We start from the raw sequence: 25,216 nt of genomic DNA, 5'->3' as shown, positions 1-25,216 counted from the left end.
AACACAGCAGCCTTTCAGTTTATTTCATGCTCAACAATGTCCTGCTGTGTTCTTTGACCAGGTGCAGTCTAGTGCTCCACTGGTGTAATAATAGAGATGGACTAACATATATCTAACATATACAGTATACACAGGGCAAGAGATGTTTTTTTTTTCTGCTTCAGAAGTGGCCAGAGCCTTTTAATTCTACAGAAAGATCATATAGTTTGTCATTAATTAATACAGAACTGAAAATTGTTTATTTTGTACTAGACCTAATCTGTTCTACATGTGAATCCACCTGTTGTGAATAAATGTGACTCAAACACCATCTGATACAAAATAATGTGTCAAATACATTATCACACATGCATTAAATGAAGTGGCTTTTTCATCTGTATGGTGTTTCTAACTACTAATGAGACCAACTTAAAATGAGGGAACTTATCTTAAAATCCTAAACAATTTCCATATGGCTTTATTTGTGTAACTGAGTTTCAGGCTGATGTTTGAGACAGAAAATATAATGATATTGAACAGGTAAAATGTGGAAAGAGGACTTTCAGGGTGAAGAGTGACTGGTATTGGCGAAATGAAAACCTTATAAAAGAGATATATTTAACGACATTTACAATCTGAGGGCATTGTCTTAATGTAAAGTGACATAATTACAACGACAAATTCCTGACAGTACCAAAGTAACATGGCCAATGCAACAACATTCCTGCTATTTTATCAAGGCAAGGATTGATTGTTCCCAGGGTCACAGAAGGAGGGCGCCTGAATTGGGGAGAATTCTGGATAAAAGAGGCGGAAAACAATCTGCAGCGTCTCCCACAGTTCGATGGCTTCGAAAGGTCGACGGTGACGTCATGCCGTACGCCGACTGTGATTGGTCAGCGTAGGTGGAAGTGCTACAAACGGTGTCATTCACAAAGTAACAAGAATACATTTACAATAGTGATAAAGAATGCAATTAACTTTAAAATAGTATTGAGATCCTTTTTCCGGGCAATTTTTTTTTCACAGGGATCTTTTGAAGTTTACGTGAAACCAATTCGGGGTCGTATTTTCCGTTTCTTCACTGATTTATCAGGACTCACGCTTGGGAGATTTTTTAAAGGTAAGAGTAAAACTGTCGACGGCGGATGAGTGTTACGTATTTAATTTACTTGTATTTCATATGTAACACGAGATGTGGCAACTCTATTGCTTATTTTTGTGGCCTAGATACATTTGTCTGTCGAAAAGAGAAAGTTGTCGCTTGGTAATCCTTTAAGGTGGAGTTTATATCCAGTTGTGAAACAGATAACAAACTTACGATTCAACAGGTCTTAGTCAATGTGAAATATAGCCACCTACTTATTTACGGTTTAATACATCATGTACTCATGTACTACAAAGTTAAAGTTGATTGAATACCTAGTATCTACCCTTTGGTATGCGAGGGAAATTCCTGTATTTGAATCATTGTTATAGTAGGCCAAAATTATTCTGGTATGTTTGTTTTATGAAAATGAAAATACACTGACATACACCAGAAATCCTTTTCTGGTCTGAGAAAGTCTTTCTCAACTTCTATGAAACTGCCTCAGGTCAAACTACAAGTAAACCAAGATAACTGAATTTTCTTTCTCTGAAGTCAGAGCAGGGGTTTTCAAACTGGGGTCCGGGGTACCTGAGGGGGCCACAAGAGAGTGTTAGGGGGTCCATGCAAAAGTTTAGATGTAACAATGTAAACATTAAAATAAATCATCTTGATCTAAATACATAAATAATATAAATGATTTAAATAAATAAAAATGTTGCTTTAAATAACTAAATAATAAAAGTAGTATTAAAATAAATAAACAAAAAATACATCTTACAGTACTACATGTAGAAAAAAAGTAACAGAAACAAAATATTTTCCAAATAATATTTTACACGTTTATAATACGCATTTATATAGTATAAATTGGGTCTTTACTCTTTATACATGAAAATATATAGCTGTCTTTTAAAATTTAGGAATGGGGGACCCTCACATGAGGATGATCATATTTGTGGTTTAGTGGCATTTAAAAAATGGAAAACTCCTGCCATAGGGGATGTGCTGTGGTTATGAAACTTGTAGTCCAGTATATGTTTAAACCCCTAGTTTTGGCTCTCTGAAAGGGGTTTGCACACATGACTACACTGTTAATGACCCAGACTCCATTTGAGCCCAGTGAGGACGCCCTTCATTTCTCTCTTTCATCAAACACTGATCAAGGACCGTCCTCCTGAGCCCTTGTTTTTTGAGAAGTGAAACCGTCCGATGTTATCTGCTCAGTAGACACTTCCATGTTGTCTTCATAGGGAGGAGAGTGCCTTGAATCAAGTCTGATCTCGTTTGAAAGCAGACACATGGCCCTGAGGATGTCAGTGAACTACTAAATCAGATTAGGTTACTGTTTAAAGGAACACTTTACTCATAAACAGATTTTTTTTTTTTACTCCCCACCATGTTGTTTGTGTCTAAAATGTCCAAAATGGACAAAGAAGAAAAACCATAAAAGCAGACTATATGACTCGAGTGCTATATTCCCATTCTTCTGGAGTCGTATAATGTGTTTGTGATGAGCAGACTAAAGTTTAATTAATTTTTCACTGTAGCTTTCCAGTCAGCAACATGCCATCGACATCCAACTTGAAATCATCAAACGTCAGTGGTTCTGTTGACCAAATGTTAGTGACGTAAAATATCACGTACATAAAATATCCTAAAACATAACTAGCATTCTTGAATCATGGGTTCTCTCAATATTTCTCTTTCTTTCCACAGACCCGATTTTACTTGCAATTGAAAACGGTATTGTAAAAATCCAATCGGAATTTTTCGAATGAACCTATGGAGAATCAGCAAATTCACGTCCTGATTTGATATAAGCTTGATAGATGTGATCAACATGAATGGTTGTTGTATGGAGAAAAGGCTAAGAGCTGCATTGATATTCTGTAAAGTTGTGATGAAACGGAAGTAGCAACAGATCTTTTCTGCCATATTGTGACATACATCCGAGTGAAAAATATAGGTTGGGTACTTGGTTCTATTAATTTGCCGGAGGCAGATCTGAATGCAAGCTTGCAGTCAAGAAAGGGATGGGTTTAATTGGACTAAACCTGAGAAAAGTCTGTCATTTCACCAGAAAATCCAGTTTTGACATTTTGATTAAACTCTATAAAGTAAAAAAAATGCTTGAATCATTCACAGTAAGACCAGTAACGGATTTAGAAAATAGTTCAGGTGAATTTTCATTTCATACAGACTTTAATAATGAATCAACATAAGAAGTAAATAATGACCGATTTTTTTTATTTTTGGATGAATAAAAAAGGCAGATACACAGTCCCTCTACTTCCCTTTGAGATGGTGGTGGCTGTTAGCATTGCAGTGATTAACCACAGTACTGTTCAAATCTGTCCTCTATGTTTATGTTCTTTCTGTTAGTCAGAGGATATGACTGGAAACAGAGCTCTGACAAAACCTCTACTGACCACAGCTCTGCTTCAACTTAAGAAATGTTTTGTGCGACATGTTGTACCTTTGGTATCATTACACATGAATCATCAGTATTGGGTTAATTCCGGCAATACAATTACATTACAGCATGTGCGTGACCCAACCAACAAAAGTTTTTTTTTCTTTTTTTTTTTTTCCTTTCTTTTTTTCCTTTCTTTTTTTCTTTCCCAAAACAAAATTAAAAATTCAACAACAAACTCTAAACAATGGTTTACTGCTTCCCCAGACCCACCAGCTCTCAAACATTTGGCTGGAATATGGCTGCAAAGACTTTCAAAACCTGCAAAACTGGTGTTTTCCCATTACACAAGGAAATATAAATGCCCTGCTGACTCTGAAAACTATGTGCAGTTTTAGCTTAGTTTCTCTTTCTTCTGTTTAGTTTTTGATTATGATATACAGTGTATATCTACTAATCTACTAGGCTGTAAGACTAATAAAATTTAAATAAAGTTTGTTGTGAAGCTCTCCTGAAGAGGCATTGTAACGTTTAGGCAATGTTCGTAATTGTTGCAATAGTTCATACCCTTTCTCAATTTGATTGAGAAACTTGAGTGTTGCACTTCTGGTTTCCTCAGAAGCCACATTAAGAAGTTATATTTATCTGTCATCACCACTCTAACCTTACAGCTAGATACACTGTAGAACTGAATAAGGAATTATTTGAATATCTGTCATGTCCAAATGTCTTTCCAAAGATGTTCTTGAACTAGATGTGGACGTTTTGTAGTCTTTTGTAATGGCATGTGGCAGTGTTGTTGTTGTTGTTGTTGTTGTTGTTAACCAAATTTTTATTAGGTGAAAAATTTTGAAAATTAGAAATGCTGAAATTAGAAGTTTCAGTTGAAGCACTAAAATGACTAAAACTAAAATTGCAATACAAATAAATTACAGCTAAATAGAAATATATTAAAAAACAAAAAAAAATAATAAAAATGACAACCACATAACAAAATTACTACAATTTAACTGAAAATATAACTAATTCAAAATACTGTAAATTTATACTAAAATAACTGGCACATGGTCTCTATAGACTGGCTATAGTGCTATGATCAGACTATTATGTTTAGTTTGGTGCATTTAGAATGGGTTGGAGTTGTGGCCTTCCCGGGTGATGAGGGTTTTGTCAACTTGTGTCATACCTTGCTTTCTCATTCCTGCTGTTCCAGAGAAGTGTCTTTGCCAAGATCAGACTCATGCAGTCACTTTCATCCTCTGATACCATTAGCAACAAATGTAAAGCGCTGCTGCATGACTTCAGAATTGCACACTAAATCAAAAGACTTTGGAAGATTAAAATTGTGCAATAATAGCATTACAAGATCATGTGTCATTTTAGTCAATAGTTTCCTAGTTCTCATGTCAAACGTGAAAACTGTTATCCAAGCATCTATAATTCATGTTTCTCTTTGGCTTAGATTGTAAATTTAGATTGTAATACATGTTACTGCAGTATATACTCACCAGCCACTTTATTAGGTACACCTGCTGAACTGCTTATTAATGCAAATATCTATTCATCCAATCACATGGCAGCAACTCAGTGCATGTAGACATGGTCAAGATGATCTGCTGAAGTTCAAAATGAGCATCAGAATGGGGAAGAAAGGTGATTTAAGTGATTTTGAACATGGGATGGTTGTTGGTGCCAGATGGGCTGGTCAGAGTATTTCACAAACTGCTGATCTACTGGGATTTTCACAACCATCTCTAGGGTTTACAGAGGATGGTCCAAAAAAGAGAAAATGTCCAGTGAGTGCCAGTTCTGTGGGTGAAAATGTCTTGTTTATTATGTCAGAGATCAGAGGGGAATGGCCTGACTGGTTCAAGCTGATAGGAAGGCAACAGTAACTCAAATAACCACTCGTTACAACCGAGGTCTGCAGAAGAGCATCTCTGAATGCACAACATGTAGAACCTTGAAGCAGATGGGCTACAGCAGCAGAAGACCACACCGGGTGACACTCCTGTCAGCTAACTGAGGCAACAATTCACATGGGTTCACCAAAATTGGACAATAGAAGATTGGGAAAAACATTGCCTGGTCTGATGAGTCTCAATTTCTGCTGCGACATTCAGATGGTAGGGCCAGAATTTAGTGAAAATAACATGAAAGCATGGATCCATCCTGCCTTGCGTCAACGGTTCAGGCTGGTGCTGGTGGTGTAATGGTGTGGGAGATATTTTCTTGGCACGCTTTAGGCCCCTATCTGAGCATTGTTTAAATGCCACAGCCATGTCTATCCCTTTATGACCACAGTGTACCCATCTTCTGATGGACACTTCCAACAGGATAACGTGCCATGTCACAAAGCTCAAATGATTTCAAACTGGTTTCTTGAACATGACATTGAGTTCACTATACTCAAATGGCCTCCACCAGATCTCAATCCAGTAGAGCACCTTTGGGATGTGGTGGAACGGGAGATTCGCGTCATGGATGTGTAGCCGACAAATCTGCAGCAACTGTGTGATGCTATCATGTCAATGTCAACCAAAATCTCTGAGGAATGTTTCCAGCACCTTGTTGAATCTATGCCACGAAGAATTAAGGCCATTCTGAAGGCAAAAGGGGGTCCAACCCAGTACTTACAAGGTATACCTAATAAATTGGCTGGTGAGTGTATATAATGTACAGTGTATATGAGGGGTGAACTGATGGGCTTAAGGTCTTTGAGAATTTGTGGACTCTACTTTGTATGTCTGCCAGTTATTCACCCACATCCCAGTTTGATGAATGGAATTATTATTCACCCTAGTCAAAATCATCATGTGCCTCCAGGCCTGTTTGTCTCAAATACCATCCATATCTGAATTGGTCTGTAAATAAGATATGTATCTGCATGAAAGATCTCTTTAATTTAAAGCAGCAGCAGCAGTAGTATTTTCTCAGTTGTAGTTCTGTCAGTGATTTTTAAGAAGGCACATTTCATGCAATATTGATGCCGTATTTGTATGACATGAGATTTCAAGTTAAGACAACGGTGTCCTGTAGTGTGATGTGCTGTACTTAATCAAAAACTATTTTATTTATTATTCTTTATTTTTATTGAGTAGTAGTAGTAGTAGTAGTAGTAGTAGTAGTAGTAGTAAGTAGAATTTTTTTTTTTTATTATAATTATATAATATTATTATTAATAATAAATAACTACTATATTATGTTTGTAATTAGTAATTCATTATGAACATACAATTTATTTTTTATTTTTTTTTTATTTATTTTTTTTTTTTTTTATGGAATATTGAAATATTTGTACTGTTAAAGCTAAAGATTTCAGATCATGTGCCCGCTGTAGCCAAGCTCAAACTCAACATACTAGGATGCCATCTGCTGGTAATATATATCTGGTAGTGATTTTTATGTTCAAATGCTGGCCTGTGACCACAAAGATTTTGTTTTGGGAGCTACAGCCCTGCACTACCTTTTGTCTCCAAAAGGTGGCGTTAGCGGACCACACTTGATTCTGCACTCCTGATTTTGTGGATGAAGTCCAATGAGGTCATGGTTAAAAAAAATGCTGCCTTTTGACACAGTTTTCCATTGTAGAGTTTGGTAGGGGTCAGACCCACATGGCGAGACATAGCACATTAACACTGACAGATGGTCAGAATGATACGTCCCCTTTTAACTTGACCAAGACCAGTTGGTCAAAGTTTACATTTCCTTGCTGTCTGACACCAACATTAAGAGTGATTTATACTGAGTAACTCTGAGATATCATATTTGTTCATTAACTACAACTGTTAAAAACTAGTCCAAATTCACCTTAAAAGGTTTTCTTTTTTTTTTAAATCAATACAAAGGCACAGCATTTCACCATAAATGGAGACCTTATAACAGATGTGTCAGAGATATCAACACAAGGTTCTGTTACTCTATAACCTGCTCTTATCCTTTTTGAGGTGCTGCTTTATTTGGTAGTGACAGTTATCTTTATATAGTAGCATAAAAATGTTGTCATTGCATTTATTACATTTAAGGAATTTAACAGCAGATTACAACAGTTTTATCTGCATAATAGATTTCCCAATTGTTAGTGGGAGTACTAAAAAGGTGAGGAAGTTTAGGCATGTCTTTTCTGTGTAGGGATGGGAATCATAAAGAACTTAATGATTCCGGTTTATGATATCTCCGCCTTTATTCAAAACAAAGTGGAATGCATTCAAGGTTGACATTTTTCCAGTATATGTTTCCTCTGGGAATCAAACCCACCTATTCTTATTTGGACGTAACTTCCACTGATGCACAGGAATCTGCCAAAATTATCTTCCTGTTGGGAAGGTGGCGAGAGCATCCCCCCCGAGAGTAGAGATGGGCAAGACCCAAGGAAGTGGCTCCCATGAGGCAACTGATGAATGGAAGCCATTGATCCAGCAAGGTGTTTTATGCTGTAAACTGAGAAAGTACCCATTGCAGTGAACACCCTCAGGTGGTTGTGATGAGGAAACAAAGCTCTGTGAGAGTCCAAGGGGAAGTTCACTGTCAGGGGGAACAAAACAGGGATTATGAGAAGTTTGGGAAGCTTCCTCAAAGACGTGAGGTTGGCCTGTTGGGGGGACTTGTGAAGGGAGTTTTGTGAGCGGTTCTGTGTGGGAGAAGCTCACACTCAGGGTGGCCGTAGGGCCCCAAAGTATTTTGTCCCACTTGTCGTCTTTGAGGAGAATGGAGTGTGCAGGTGGCATGGAGCTATACAAGTGCCCTCTATATTGGGACAATCATCTCACTTTCTCTTCCTGCTTTGTGAAGCAGCCCCAACTGGACTTGATGTTAGAACTGAAGCAAGTCTTCATTTTAGATTCAAAGACGTTTGATTACCAGGAACAAGGGTTACAAGGAAAACAAACCCAGTATTGACAAAAATGTCAGATGTCAGTGTGTTTCTTTTTTTTTTTTTTTTCTTTTTTTTTTTCTCATGTTTAACAGACACCTTGTTTCAAAATTATTGCTTCTAAAAATACACATTCACAGAATTTTTTTGTAATAAATGTAAGAATTATCCTGTAGTGAAATACTGGGACGCAGCAAAGACATTTTGCATGTTTTATATGCTGTGTCAGGATTCCCTCTAGCCTAGTAGGACAGTGTAAGTAATGTTTCATTTCGTGTGAGTTTTGGGGAACTCCTTTAACACTGTAGTTAAAAAACTTTGTGGGACTTTTTGTCCTCTATCCCTAGCAAATTGAAAAAATAACTTTTATTGATAATTTAACATAACCGATATAAACAATTTCTCTGTGGGGTTTCCCATGTAGGCAAAGTAGGCCATGTGCCATTGGTTGCTTTCTTGTCATGCCCCTTGTTAGAAATTTTGGGTACTACATTCCACCTCATATATTTTCACTTTAGAAACACTTTCTTTTTCATTTCACTGTGTAAAGGTTTTTTCTCTGAAGTCTCTTTCCGTGTGTTTTCTTCTCCCCCAGTCACATGCTCCATGTGCTTTTGTCCTTGACTAACTCTGCTTAACTGGAACTAAAGTGTATTTTGAAGTACTTTCCTTTTCCCTTAATTATATCAGGCATAAAATTGTAGTGACATCATGCCTGACTCCAGATCAGAAGGTTAAAAGATCACTTCTTTACTATATAGTGCTATGCTTGTGTGCTTGTGATTAATGAGGCAAGCATCACTATTAGAATTACTCATACTTATAGTGTGGTCACATTTACCAGTGTTCAGCTATTTATTTATTTATTTATTATTATTATTATTATTATTTTTTTTAATTGGGCAAAATTCAGTCAATTCATTTGGAATATTTGAGATCTTGAAGTTTGCGTGAAGGCAAAAGATTTCCACATGCATATTTCACATCAGGTTCAATTGGCATATGGAATTTTCACCTCAAATTTACTGCACATTTAGGGTTAAGGAAATACGCAAGCATTTTCCACTTCAGAGTAAAAAACAAATTGCGACTTTGTTTTGCAGTTGCAACTTAATTTCTCACAATTGTGATGTTGTTTCTCATAACTCTGACTTTATTTCTCACAATTGGTAATTTCTCACAATGTGACTTAAACTTTATCTCACAATTACCTTTTCCATTTCTTACTCCAAGATGAAAATGGGCTTCCAGAACAAATCCCTAACCCTAAGTATTAAAGGGATAGTTCATCCAAGAAAATGAAAATTCTGTCATTAATTACTCACTCTCATGTCGTTCCAAACCTGTAAGACTTTCGTTCACCTTTGGACCACAAATGAAGATCTTTTTTATTTAAATCTGAGCTTTCTGTCCCTCCATAGACAGCTACGCAACTGAAACTTTGAAGCTTCAAAATGTTCATAAAGAGATCATAAAACTAATCCATATGAATTGGATCACTTTATATGATGAACAGATTGAATTTATGCTTTTATCAACATATAAATATTGATCAGCGAACCTAAACAGAAGCTCAACCAAACCTGCTTAACGCGTGAGCACAAACCTATATCTTGCAGAAGCTCAAACGTGCTGTGCGACACGAGAATGAACCTCATTGGTTCTTGCATGTCAAGTGAACATGCTTGAGCTTCCGTTTACCACAACTGCTGTGTGAGTTGATGAATGTTTATAATGGAATAAAAGCCTGAATTTAATCTGTTCATCAAGTGTTTGTGTCTCTTCAGAAAATTTGGACTAATCCGCTCAATTCATAAGGATTAGTTTTAAGATCTCTTTATGAACTTTTTGAAGCATCAAAGTGGTAGTTTCATAGCTGTCAACGGAGGCTCCGAAAGCTCTCAGATTTCATCAAAAGATATTCATTTTTGTTCCGAAGATGAACGAAAGTCTTACAGGTTTGGAACAACATGAGGGTGAGTAATAAATGACAGAATTTTCATTTTTTGGTGAACTAACCCTTTAAAACTTGTTGTTGAGGAGAGATGTACTAGTGCTAGGTGTTTGGACTTAAAAAAAAAATCCCATAAACTTGCATTGAAGGAGGGACCAGAGTTTGGTAATTTAGGGACTATCATAGAGACTTGGGGGTACACCTTTTCAACTTGGGCCTGTGAACAACCACCCAGAATACCCTTGCAACACCTTAGTATTGTAGCAGTGGCACCATTCAGATTTCCAGAAAATGTAAACATTTAGTTTTAGTCTATAGTATTTCTAGAGGTGGAGTTTGTAATCTGTTTACTTCACAATGAACATGTTTTTGGTGTCGCACTTCCTGTCATGCAATGGTTTTTCCCCATATTATGGGCTCTATGCACAAACCTGACACAATTGGTGAAAACTTTTGGTGCTGTGAAGCCAGGTGACCAATATATCATATGGGTGTCATCATGCTGATGAGTTCATGGAAAGGATCTTTGAACCCATGATGACACATACGTTCATGTGACCTGCAGAAACTCTGGAGGCGTTCATGTGTGGAATTCTTTTCAGTTTGTGAAGAGAGGCTGGCTTGACAGGGTTTCATTTTAACCAAAGCATGCATTCTCTTTTATAAGATAATTTTTTTTTTTTTTTTTTCATTTGAAGTCTTATCACTTTGCTGTACAAAAGTGATTGCTAGTGTGCTCATTGTTACAGGTTCATGTATATTTTTGTGAATATGAATGGTTTATGCAAATACATGCAAAACATATCTTGCACGTCATACTCTATTGGTCTCAATTTATTCTTAGCTTGTTTCATGTGTTCCTAAGTTGCTCTATCTTGTACAGTAGCCTACATTGATGTTCCTCTTCATTCCATATGTTCTCTTCTTCACAGTCTTTATGGAAATATTTGACATTTCACAGCACACAACCTTTCTCCTGTAAGCTACACTGTTCAGATGTCAATAGTCACGAGAGCACTGTTGTGACTGGGGCGCTATTCATTAATTGTGCTTGCTGGGATTGGAACAAACTCCTAACCTGAAGTATTAAACATTAAAGATGGTAACCTGCAAAATAGTGCTTCAAATTATTTACCTTTCTAAGCCTGGTGACTATAAAATGTGCAAAAAAATCCCATATGCTTACATTGAAGGAGAGATGAGAGCATGCAGGACTCCAGACTGTGATTAAAATGATCTCTAATTCAACAGTAATTGAATAAGTGTTTACATTCAAATATCACTAAAATATTATTGGTTTTTGTTTAGCATAGTGAAGTCCAATTGTAATGTTGAATCGATTGTAAGGAAAACATGGATAAACCCAGGTGAAAAAAAGTACATTTCAATAATGTACTTAATGTGCTCTATTTTTGTGCACTAATTTTGTACTTAATATATTAATAATTCTTCTTTAGTACTTCTTAAGATAATCTTAAGAACATATAAGTGTACTCAACTGTGCTATTTTGAGACATGAAATATGAACTAAAATGTGCTTTTAATATACTATCTCTGTATTTAAAAAATGTATTTAGATACCACTTATAACCATTTTAACCCATAGTGTACTACAAGTGGTACCTAAATATATTTTTTAAATACAGAGATAGTATATTAAAAGCACATTTTAGTTCATATTTCATGGTGTCCCAAAATAGCACAGTTGAGTACACTTATATGTTCTTAATATTATCTTAAGAAGTACTAAAGAAGAATTTTTAGTATATTAAGTACAAAATTATTGTGCGAAAATAGAGCACTTTAAGTACATTATTGAAATGTACTTTTTTTCACCTGGGAAACTGTCACTCTGGTGACCTGTTGTAACCATAATGAACACTAAGTTTTTCTTTCTTTTTTTTTTTTCAATCAAGCATGAATATTCTCACAAAACAGAAGTGAGATGTATATTATCCAGAAACAATCAAGAACACTAGAATGATAGCATCAAATGTGAACTAAACTGCTTCTGAACAAGCATCTCTAATTAATTCACTCAATTCACTTGGCTCTTAAATGTTTCATTTTCAAATGTTTCACTTACCTTATAAGATATAAACCTCTAGTTGCAACTTATGTCAATGCATGAGTTAATGCTTTCTCATTATTTTAACCGATTGTTAAACTGTCATTTTAAATATTTTCATTATAAGAAAATTGTCATAATTTGCTTATTTTCATGTTGTTCCAAGCCTATATGACTTTCATCCGTCTGCTGAACACAAAAGAAAATATTATAAAGAACATAAAGAACATTAAAAAAAAAATTCTAAATACATTGTGTTCTACGGAAGTCATACAATTTTGGAACAATATGAAGGTTAGTAAATGAACATTTTTGGGTGAACTATCCCTTTAATATTATCTTTTTAAAGATAATTTGTTTTCCATAATCTCACAGCAAGTTTTTTTTTTTCTCTCATTCTACATTTCTGCTTGTTTTCTTGTCTCAATTTTCCCATAGTGGAGCCCCTCGGCACAAAGACCCTCCCTGTAAAAACCCAAACTCAGTCGCTGCTGTGTGACATTACAGTGTTTTCCCTGTTATTGAGCCATCCAGCATATTAACTGGGAGGAGCCAAGTGCAGACCTTTGGCCTCGGATAGCGATATATAATCTGATGTACTCATACACAGTGGAGCTGCCGGTGGCTGGGGCTTCATAAAGACTGCTTTGTTTTAGAGCTGTAGTCTAAACGCAGAGCTCTGTTGGGGTGAGTTTGTTGTTCGAAGTTTGAATAGTTGTGCATTTCTCAGCTGCTGAGATGAATGGGGGCATTTAGAGGGGGGTGGTAGGCAGAGAACACAATGGACGGGAGTTTTATTGCACCTCTGTTGCACCAGCATATCTGGCATCATGCCCATTGATATACACACAACCTCTCGTTCACAGCTGCATCCTCCCTCTCCCTCTCTCTCTCTCTCTTTCTCATGTAATTCCCTCTTAAACCACAAAAGAAGAACAAAAATACAGTTCTTTCGCTTTCCAAATGTTCCCACCCCCAGAATTTTCCTGGGTTGCTTGACTTTGGGAACTACCTCTGCACCAGTTCATCCCCCTCATGACAAAGCTATTTGTTTTCCAAGGGGTGAAACCTCGACACACAGCTCCTGGTTATCAGGCCCGCACGCATGCTGACGTACATGAGACATTATCTCCAAGAGCTGGTGTTTGTTTAGGCCCCAGGCACTGCCTGATAATGGCCCATTATTGTAGCCCTGGCCCTGTGTTGTTCAGTGTGGATTGGCTCTTTTTTTGAGGACTTGTTCACATATTCCCATCTGCTGGGAGTCACTGCACAGTGGCTATTTTTGACTTGGCCATTAATACTGCATGATGCTTGGGCAAGTGCATGACATCACCTTTTGTGCTTTACACTGTTGGTTGCAAATCAGATTATAGTTGTTAAATACTACAGCAAACTGGCCTCGTTGATTGTGCTACAATGCTTTTAATGGATTAGGTTTTTTTTTTTTTTCTTTCTTTCTATAAAACTCCCAATTAGTTTGCAGAGATTGTTTATTAAATATGTTAATGTGGTTTTTTTTGTGTGTGTTAAACTTGTACATACAGTACATTGGTATCATATTGTATATAGGTTGATATTTATTTATTGAATTATTTTTTATTTTATTAATAAATTAATTAATGTATTAATATTAATTTATTGGTGTCGGTCATTATATTATTATATATTATATTTAATTGTTCATGCTCATTTCCTCCATTTTAGATTAGATTATCTTTTTGTTGTCATCTAATGCTCATTATAAAACGGATAATTCCGGCCCTTGTTTCTGATTGGTTGAGCCGCGTTCGTAGCCATTGTAAAATTCCCGAAAACATACAGCTGACCGCATTACATTAGTATCGCTGCGCCACTGAATGTGTATGTTGCTGCGTCTGTCTTAGCAACCACTCTTAGCAACATAAACACATGTTTGTTCTCTGTTGATTTTGTTCATTTTAAGCTTACTGCATTATGTAGAAGAGTACTGTGAGTGAGATATCGAGTGGCCGAGTGTATTACCTGCATTCAAATTTAGCATTTTCCTTCAGGTCAGTCCTATGTTCATAATAAAAAATCTGTGAATGTCTGCTGCGATCTTGTCCTTTTAACATTTAATGGGTTTTCCCGTGCCCTGCTGACATTGACAGCGTTAGTCAAAGCATTTGTCATTTGCGTCTTGTTCCATGTTCACAACAAGTTTCAATATAAAAGTCGTTGCGACTGAGTGACTCGCTCATAAAGACAATATTTGTCGTCATCTAATGGCATAATAAATGTAACTTCTGTTCATGGTCAGGAACTATTTTTTCCAGCAGAAGGAAGCCTTTTAATAATTTTACTTTATGAAAGTTGAATTGATAGATATTTTTTGGCTTTAATGTTTGTATTGTGTGGTAACCATTTTATAAAAGCAATAAGCCCCGTGAAACTCCGCTCCGCGTCGTGCCAAACAATGCCCCTTAGCTGTTATAAATTCAATGTAAACCATGGCTTCTTGGCCTATTGCTTTATTTAAAATTAATTTTTAAAAACACTAATAATTTAAAAAGACTGTTAAATAGAATACTTGGTCAATCCCATTATGAACATCCATTTTATAAACTGTACATTTATAATGTTGTTCATTTGTAACATTTAAAAACTTTTTTTTTTTTAAATGTTACAAGTAAACAATTTTTTTTTTTTTTATGTTTTAATTAAAAATGAAATAAAAAATTTTTTTTATTTAGCTAAGACATTAAAATGATGAAAAGTGATGGTAAAGACATTTATAATGTTACAAAATATTTCTATTTTAAATAAATGCTGTTCTTTTGAACTTTCTCTCACACACACACACACACACACACACACACACACACACACACACACACACACAAACACACAAACACACACACACAAACACACAAACACACAAATTAATAAATTACAGGCAATGTTCTTTCTAACTCTATAAAACGTCTCATTCTGGACATACTGAATTCTGTTGTACTGAGTGTTTATTAGATACTTGCACACTTTTATTCCTCGGTAGGGAGTACTGTGTAATTATGCAGTTTACTGATTAGATGTTGACTCCCTTTTCATGTAATATGGAAAAAAAAAAAAAAAGTCTAGTCTGATGCTTTCTGTAGAATAACGGTTGGGCAATATTTCTGTTTGTCAGATCTCAAACCACTTCACATTTGACTATGCATGCAGATCTCTGTTTCTATAGAACTGGACCCTGGGGGTTAGCAGACTGCTTTCTGTAGAAGTGACCTCTGCCCTACCTAATAATAAAATTTCATTTGCTCCATTAAAAAGTCCCACATAAATTTGTTCGAAGACTCTGGAGAAAGAGAGATGGTTGTAAGATATTAGGCCGGTTATCTTTACATCTCTCATGTCAATCATTCATCATAGAGTTCACCATTTCATAGAGTAAATCCCCAATGCCACAGATGTAGAATTTGTTATTGCATACATTATTTATTACTTAAACTTGTTACTTACTCTACTCAGCATGTCTTTTTTTCAAAGGAATATCTTTCTATGCAAATATCTTTGCCCCCCCACAAAATTTAGTAGCATAATCATTTTATCACCTGACACTTTGAGGGGTTTATGCGGCCATGAAAAAAAATTGTCAGAAGAATTTTCATGTTTAAATTGTTGAATTAGTTGCATGTGATCTGAAATACACAATGACATTTTAAAGTCGCGATGTAATGGAAGTAGTGACAGTTCATATCTTTCATATTGTGACATGCGTCTGAGGGAATAGGAATATTGAAAAATAAAAAGAAATAGGATAGGTACTTTCCATCGGTTGTTGACTGGATTGAGGCAGATCTGAATACGAGCTTGCAGTCAATTGTAAGAAAGGGGCGGGGTTTATGCGTACAAAATGATTGGAGAAGTCTGGCATACGTCACCAGAGAGAAGTCATTTCACAGGAAGATCAAATTATGACATGAAAATGAAATCAAAATTGACCATTCTTATTTTTTATGTAATATTGTAGCGTTTATTATAAATGATTTTTTTTTCTTTTCTTTTTTTAATTCATGTGCCCTCATAATATTTAATCAAAAACGTTAACCTTCCCTCCCCCCTCGAAGCGACTTCTCTTCTCTTCCTGTCATGTGCTATGGCGCGAGGGCAGGGCTATCGTCTCGTTTCTGCCTCCATTTTGTTAGCAACGCCCAACTTCCAACGATCCAATCAGTTCCCGAAGGATGAAATCAAGCCCTGCCCTACCTTTTTTTTTTTTTTTTTTTTTTTTTTTTTTTTTTAATTTCAGAAGCTGTTTCATTCGAAGATGCGACACAATATAGGAAAAAATAACAATCGCAACTTCTGTTTCATGCCGACTTTAACAATTTAATACATAAAAAAAAAAAAAAACAACACATGGATGAATAGTTCACAGTATCATTAATATGTATTTAGAAAGTATTTAAAAATCTGAAATTTTAAGACATCTAAGGGCCTCTTGGTTGAGAAGCACTGCCATAAACGTGTGCAAGTAATTCAGCCAAAAGCCATTCAAACTTTGTTTAGTAGTTAATTTCAGCCCTGGATTCATTTGTTTTTTTTTTTTTTTGGTTTTTTTCCGAAATGTAAAATGGACTTAGATTCATATAATGTTCAGCATTCAAAGACATAACAGATTTTGATGACGTTGTCGTAATATTTGTATATTAAGTTGCAGTTGGACTTCTTTCTTAAATCTGTTTGCGCACTAAATAATAACACATTTTTTTTTGCGTATTGAATTGTGATTTGTTTTATCTTCCTAGTATGTCTAATGCTTAAAACCAGAGCTTACCTAAAATTTGAACACTATTCTTTTGCTGCCTTCAGGTGATGCAAGTCTGAATGTGCTGAATAGTCACAATAGTACATGCTGAGTGAGAATGAGTTGCATTTCTACGGTCGGTTGATCAGGGCGTGCTGGTGTCAGGTCACATGACTAAGCGAGCAGTTAGCAGGAGCAGCTGATTACATCTGCTGATGAACTGTCTAGCTGCAGCTGTTGGTGACCTCAGGGCTAATAGGGCACCACTGAGACGGGGACATGTTTTGTGCTCTCTCCAAAAGTGTACCACCCATACACACATCCATATACCTGTATGCAGAACATAAAGTCATCAGCACATTTTCTGAGACGAACACTTATCTGTGCAGATTGTCTTCCTATATTGTGTACTGTAAATGAGGGCAACCAGTGTACTTTGTATCTTCTGTTACTATATTTAGCCTGAATGTTCCAGTATTTATTTAGACAACATCGGAATGTTCCTCTCTGACTTCATGGGTATAATAGCAATGGGAAATGACCTAAAGATTTTTCCCAAACCTGTTTCATGCCATAAACAATAATTGGAAAAGCTATGATTTTTGGTGAACTTCTATTTCTTGTGATAGCAACTGCTTTTTTGAACGAGTTTCTTTGGCATAAATGAAGTTGAATAGCTTAAACTGGGCAGTTGTAGTGCAGACACAGTCTCCTGCAGTTTGTCGACTGTGGTCTGTATATTCTGGATGAGCATTTGTGATTATGTAAGCTTTCCCCATATAGAGCACTGTAACACTGTCCTGGTTTTGTAAGTGTGTGACTTCATGCCACTGCCAAACTTCCTCAAGCCAGGTAAAGTAGGACATGTCCCATCTGAAAAAAAATGTTTTGTCTTTGAGGACTAGAAACCTAAAACACCTTCAGACGAAAACAGCTCTGCGATTATTTCCTCTTCCTGTACCCAGAAGTCAGTGAAAATAAACCTTTTGTATTTTGCTATAGTGTTTATGAGTAGACTATATCATTGTGCTTTACTCGTGAAGTATTCCAGTTGTCTTTAGGGAATGCAAGAAGCTGGAAACAGATTTTACATAATACATTACAGGAACTTTTGAATTAGTTATTATGCTGTTTTGATTCACCTGACCTGATTACAGACGCGTTTCTTATGGCGTAGAATGTGTTCTTGCAAGTAAAATCGACTGAGAACAGAATGCAGAGAGATATTTTTATAAACTGAAAAAAAATAAAATCATAACTAGATGATAAGAAATCTTAACTTGACCCATCCCTGCTTTAAATGAAGAAGCTATTCATTCATTTTATCCTGTTTATCCTGTTAAAAGATTCTAGCCTTTCAGGTTTGATTTGCATGAGTGGCATAATATATTTGAAATGAAAGCAAGGAATGACAGAAATGTATATTAAATAGTACTGTCATTATGATGAATTTAAATGTGGTTGCTATTAGCTACTAAAAGCTCATGGCATAATTTGTTTTCCACAGAACAATCACTTGAATTCCAGTATTACTTTGCTTCCTGAACAAGTTTCGACATTTTATCTGCAGAGAATTAAGCATCAATTGAGTATCTGTCAGTAAGTAGCTATTGTGTATTGAGTTTATAACCTTCTAGTTTGTGTGGGTAAGGGGTGTGGGACTGTAGAGGGCAGTACAGAATACTGAAGTCCCTGTTAACTGATGACCGTACAGTCAGATGTTTTTATTTTAGGAAGACTGTTTTCTTTTGCATTCGTTTTTGTAGAATTGTTCTAGATTTCATTTGTTACTGTATAACAAGTTTGGAGGAAGGATTTGTCAATGCGATGTTGTCATAACTTTCTTCCGCTGTATGCGTCAGATATGTTCTGTTCTTTGACACTGGCATATAACAACATATAAGTGTTTTATGACATCTGTAGATTCTGTAACTGCATGTTTTGTGTTTGTGTGTTTTTTGTTGCAGTTATATGGTTTCAAAAATGTCCTCTAAAATGGCGGGCTCAAACAACCTGGCACATGTTAGGAGGATGGTACAGCAGCTGAAAGTCGAGGCCAGTATTGAGAGGATAAAGGTATGTTTTGTTGCGAGTCTATTTTGTGAGTGAATTAGCCCTCTAATGCTGGTGTCCATTACTGTGAACATACCTTTTGAGACATTTTATTTATCACCATAGATGATCACCTTTGACCCTTTCCATATGTGACCCTGGACAACAAAACCAGTTATAAGGGTCAATTTTTTGAAATTGAGATTTATACATCATCTGAAAGTTGACTAAATAAGCTTTCCATTGATGTATGGTTTGTTAGGATAGGACAATATCTGGCCGACATCTGAGGGTGCAAAAAAATCAAAATATTGAGAAAATCACCTTTAAAGTTGTCCAAATGAAGTCCTTAGCAATGCATATCCACTCACAAAAATATATATATTTTTTTTTTTATATTAACGGTAGGAAATTTACAAAATATCTTCATGGGACATGATCTTTACTTAATATCCTAATGATTTTTGGCAAAAAAAAAAAAAACGATAATGTTGACCCACACAATGTATTGTTGGCTATTGCTACAAATATACCAGTGCGACTTATGACTGTTTTTTTGGGTCCAGGGTCACACATATTTTTTATGATATATATATATATATATATATATATATATATATTATATAATATAATATAATATATATATAATTTTTTTTTAACAACAAAATATAAACAACATGGCTGACGAAAGTGGCGAAACACCAAATACCTCTAGAATATATTTTATTCCAGGTGATTACACATTTTTAACAATCAAAAATATGGAGCGTTTTTATACAGGCATTATTAATTAATTTGTTGGTACACTCTTAAAAATAAAGGTTCCAAAAATGGGTTTTCATAGCAATGGAGTAAGAGTCATTTTTGGTTCCCCAAATAACCCTTTTTTTTTTTTTTTTTTTTTTTTTTTAATTAATTAATTAATTTATTTATTTGTTTGTTTGTATTGAGTATTTTAATAATCTAAAGAACATTTTTCCACTATTAAGAACTGTTTGTGTTAAAAGTTTAAAATGTTAAAAGTTCTTCATGGAACCATTAATTCCAATAAAGAACTTTTATTTTTAAGAGTGTAGTTATTTGCAAATACATCTGTCTACTGTAGTGAACACCATGCATTTAAATATGTTTTAATATTATACTTTTTTTTTTTCTTTCTTTTTTTTCCAATTTTATATGCTTTTATTTGATTTGGTAAAAATAGAACAATAGAGATGTACAATACAGACATACAGTAAAGATATGTGCATGTATGTGATAGTCATAGGAAACTATTTTTGAAAAAGGTTATGGTAATGATACCCTTCAAAAGTTTGGGGTAAGTGAGATTTTTAATAAAAGAAATGAATACTTTTTATTTGGCAAATATACATTAAATTGATCAAAAATGTCTCTAAAGACATTTATAATGTTACAAAAAATAAAATAATGGAGTGTCTATTTACACTAAGTGCAAATAGCGTCCCTTGTTGGCAAACGCTATTTACACTAGCTCTGCCCACCAATGTCTGGTTGGGCCACTCAAGTTTTAAAAATGACGCACATAATTCAAGTCTTCAGTGGTGTAGCAGTAGCGAGTAAGGCTCACAAACCTGGTTTTTAACGCAATCAACGCGGGATCGAATCCGCCTTTTCCGGAGCTCGCATTTTTCAATAAAAATGAAAATAATGTTCTAAAAGTGGAAACAAACTGCGAATGAGTGTTTAATAATATTAAAAGTGTTTATTGGGTAGGGTTAGGGAAAGGTGTAGGGAGGGTTTTTACTCTCCCAATAAGGCAGCATCCATTTAATAATTTTAATAAATATAACTATATTCTATGATATCATTACATCCTGTTAATGTACAAAATACTGAGGTGCAACCATTATCAGCTAATATATAGAATCTAATTACTATTTACTCTTATTGCAAAGAAAGAACTGATACATGCTGTAAATAGAATCTATCACTATTTTCACCTAGTGTAAATAGCATATCGCTAAGAAAATGCTGCTATTGTCACTTAGTGTAAATAGCCGCTGCCAAAAAAAATAATGGGTGCGTCTCAATCAGCTCCCTAGTTAAATATTAAAGGCACTGATCAGTTAGTCAGCCATTTTAAGGGCTGAACCACATACTGAAATGTTCGCCTTCTTAAAAAAGTACCACAATGCACAGTGAAAACCAGGGAGCATCGAGCATGTTCCCTTAACGCAGGAGTCTCCAAACTCGGTCCTGGAGGGCCACTGTCCTGTATAGTTTAGCTCCAACTTGCCTCAACACACCTGCCTGGAAGTTTCTAGTATGCCTAATTAGACGTTGATTGGCTGGTTCAGGTGTGTTTAATTGGGGTTAGAGCTAAACTCTGCAGGACAGTGGCCCTCCAGGACTGAGTTTGGAGACCCCTACCTAATGGAAGTTCTGAAGTCACTACGTAATGATACTTAATAGATTTTTTATTTTTATTTTTTATAAACCATTATTTAATTATATTTCAGCATAAACATGCATGTATATGTAACAAGCAAAGTATTTATCGTAATGTACTTTAATAACATTTTTAAAAAAAATGTCAAAGTCATCAGTTCTGCAGCTGTTCTTAAAAACCAGTAGTGATGTTGTACAATGAGGATGTTATGTTGCCAGAAATGTTGCCTGTCGTTACCAGTGCCTGAATTTGTGAACACGATATACTGATTCATGACAAAGGAAGCTAGCGAACTGACTGAGACACACCCAGTATTTTAAATAAATGCTGGTTCTTTTGAACTTTCTATTCATCAGAATAAGAAGAAACCTCAAAAATGTATTGTGGTTTTCAGCAGGACAACGGCTTTCAACATTGATAATAAGAAATGTTCCTTGAGCATCAAATCGGCATATTAGAATTATTTTTTGAAGGATCATGTGACACAGAAGACTGGCGTAATGATGCTGTAAATTCAGCTTTGTCATCACTGGAATAAATTACATTTAACAAATATATTAATTATAAAAATAACTTTTTTATTTTAATATATTCATATTATTACTGCTTTTACTGTATTTTTGATCAAATAAATGCAGCCTTGATGAGCATAAGAGACTTCTTTCAGAAACATTAAAAAAATCTTGCGAGCCCAAACTTTTAAATGGTAGTGTAAATTCTTGTTTTGAAGTAAATAGAAAGAGTAAGCTATAGTTTATTTGTGATTTAATAATTAGTGAATCAAATGGTTAAATTAATTTAAAAAAATATAAAAAAAAAATATGCAAGAACCTTTTTCACATTCTGACTTGTCTTATCCAGGTATCCAAGGCCTCTGCTGACCTCATGCGTTACTGTGGAGAAAACGCCAAATACGACCCCCTGCTCATGGGCATCCCTGCCTCAGAAAACCCCTTCAAGGACAAAAAGCCCTGCACTATATTGTAGTGTAACTAACACTACGGTCGTCTTATTTAATTACTTCTACTCAACTTTGCCTTAAGTCCAGCTCTAGCTCCTTAGTATAACTTTGTGCCATGTCTTAACTATATTTAGCTCTTACAGTATTTATTACTGTAAATAAACTCCAATCAGTACTAATTAATTGCCATTTTGGTAATGATTAGCAGCGCATCTCATATTTACCAGCATCCCTTGTCTTCTGATTGGTTGTTTGGGCCAAACTGAAGTCATTCCAGGAAATAACACCGTTCTAAAACATCTAAACTGCTTCGATTATGTGATTTAAGTTCCTCTTTCCACCGAATGGTGACTTTAGTTAAACTTTTTGGTTGAAATATAAAGAGCTACCAACTACACTAACTGATTAAATCCCTCCTAATGTCTAATAAGTAGACTTGGGTTAAATATTCCTCTAGTAGCATCTATAAATAATGTCATAGCAAAGGGACTGACTGAAATAAATGGAATTAAAAGATCCATTTTTCATACTGGATAATGAATCTGATGGGGCTTCTGCAATCACCAATGGTCAAGTGCATGCTGGGTAAATAAAACAATATAGTAAGCGATATCACATCACACAAATACTGATTTGTTTTCAATGAAAGGCAGTACCACTATGTGCAAACTCAAAGCCATTAGAGAAAAGTTATTAGATTGGTTTATGAGAAAAGAGAACTGATTCCATTACCCTGCACTTTCAAACCCATGTGCCTTAGGTTGTTCAAAGCATTCCTTACTTATCACAGATGTATACAAATGAAAAGATGAGACTTTTTATCTGTTGACCCTGAGTAACTTTTCTATTCTGATGATGCTTTAGATTTAAAGTGCATTTTCCTTCTGATTTAAACATTTCTTTCCTCTGCCAAGGCACATTTTTTTTAAAGAAGACCACTGCTGTTTGATCTTGTTTATGAATTGAATGGATTTTTTCCAAACAGGGCAGTCGTGAAACGTTACGTTAACCTTCACACCTTGAATGGGCCAAGAAACCATATATTGATGCTGCAACGTCTGTATTATTTTAGAGACATCAAAGAAGTTATGCAGTATTTGAGACTCACAACCAAATCCCTGTGACCTCAGTATCTCTGTGAAGGAAAAAAAGTTTTTTTGTTTTTTTTTCTTTTCTAATTTCTGTATTTTTGCAAGCCTTCATAACATGTGCTATACGTACTGTACCTTGAAAGAAAGATTTTATTAAAATTGTGAAATGGTAAAACAAAATGCTTCGCATACATGTGTTCTTGCATCTAATGTCTAAATTTATATTATAATGGTGTGTCATTTGAAAATTTGATTTTTTTTTTTTTTTTTTTTTTTTTTTTTTTTCTCCATAGAATGAGGGACTGTTTACACTACATCATTTTAAACTAAAAATGGAAAACGTTTTACGCGTTCTGGTTGTTCACTTACGTGAAAACGACGTTTTGAGGGCCTGAAAATGAAAACTTTTTAAAACAGGTTTTAAAGTGCATGTTTTAGAAGCCGATACGGTTATTGTCTACGTTACTACAAAAACGCAAATTACTGAAAACGATGACGTTGTGCACATGCGTTCAGTCTATCGGTGTGTAGTGTTCTACTGGCCTGGCAGAAGAATACAGTGTTTTTAGTAGTTTTCGTGGATCCATGCGACTGGGGAACGTTTTGATGTCGTCTGTACGTGAAAAACGCAAAGGGAAAAATTTTAATTTTTAGTACATTGTTGTTGTGTAAACTTACTCTGAAAGTGAACAGTAACTCCAGACACATTTTACTGTATGTAAAAGAGCAGCTTGAACATTCTGCTAGATATCTTTGTTCCAAAGAAGAAAGAAAGTCATATAGGTGAATTATACTTTATTGTACACAAAGGGAGCAAAACAATGCTTTTACCCCAAAGTTTTTGTTTTCCATTTTCATATATTTTATAATGTACTTTATTCCTGTGATGGCAAAGCTGAACTTTCAGCAGTCATTACTCCAGTTTTCAGTGTCACATAATCCTGATTTGGCTCTCAAAAAAAACAACAACAAAAAAAAACATCTTTGCCATCAAAGATGTGACAGAAATGATTGTTAGTAAAGGACAGTTGATGTGGGCTGTGTTATTCTGAGCTCAAGGAGTGGTGCAGTGACATAAGTTGTGACAAAACAGTTGTTCGATCACCTTGTCCTTGTTGTACCTGCTGTCTAAAAATAACCTTTTTAGTGACGTCAAAAAAAAAAAAAAAAAAAAAATTGAAACTGCCTACAAAGAGCAGTAACGCCTAAAAGGCACATTCATTATTTAAGTTGAGAGACTAGCTGACCTTTGATCAGGATTACATGGTTGATTTACTATTTGCAGAGATATGTGTTGCATTCAAGTTGTCTTTGAGAAATGTTATTTTGTTTTTGACCAAGTGGCAAGTTTAATCCGTTTTCTTTGTCACATGACCGGGGTTTACCTGCCTTGCATCGGCCTAATATCAGCCAAACGTTGCTTTACCTTTGTATAGGAAGTGGTGGGTTACACAACTGATTTACTGGTATGTGGTGTCTGTAAACCTGACCCAATATGTGCCAGTCATGTGATCGCAACCACACCTTCTAAACATTTTGAGGCGCCTCTAGACACTT

The 25,216-nt window shown here is 35.3% G+C and overlaps 1 protein-coding gene across 4 annotated transcripts; it reads left to right on the top strand.

Annotated features, from left to right (window-relative positions):
• The first annotated feature begins 807 nt into the window (after nt 1–807).
• Nucleotides 808–23,839, top strand: gng12a (guanine nucleotide binding protein (G protein), gamma 12a). 4 transcript variants are annotated; one of them, XM_051864716.1, is made up of 5 exons: nt 808–916; nt 1,009–1,102; nt 18,653–18,744; nt 19,113–19,221; nt 22,469–23,839. In XM_051864716.1, the coding sequence occupies exons 4-5, from the start codon at nt 19,117–19,119 to the stop codon at nt 22,592–22,594; spliced, it is 231 nt and encodes a 76-aa protein (XP_051720676.1). In that variant the 5' UTR covers nt 808–916; nt 1,009–1,102; nt 18,653–18,744; nt 19,113–19,116; the 3' UTR covers nt 22,595–23,839. The 4 variants fall into 4 exon arrangements, with proteins under 4 accessions (XP_051720676.1, XP_051720667.1, XP_051720648.1 ...); XM_051864707.1 differs by lacking the exon at nt 18,653–18,744 and having other exon boundaries at nt 812–916; XM_051864698.1 differs by having other exon boundaries at nt 855–1,102.
• The last annotated feature ends 1,377 nt before the right edge of the window (nt 23,840–25,216 follow it).

Source organism: Ctenopharyngodon idella, chromosome 2 (assembly GCF_019924925.1).
Source record: "Ctenopharyngodon idella isolate HZGC_01 chromosome 2, HZGC01, whole genome shotgun sequence".
Classification (NCBI taxonomy): Eukaryota; Metazoa; Chordata; class Actinopteri; order Cypriniformes; family Xenocyprididae; genus Ctenopharyngodon; species Ctenopharyngodon idella.
Note: the sequence above shows the minus strand (reverse complement) of the source record. Positions and strands in the feature narration are given on the sequence as shown.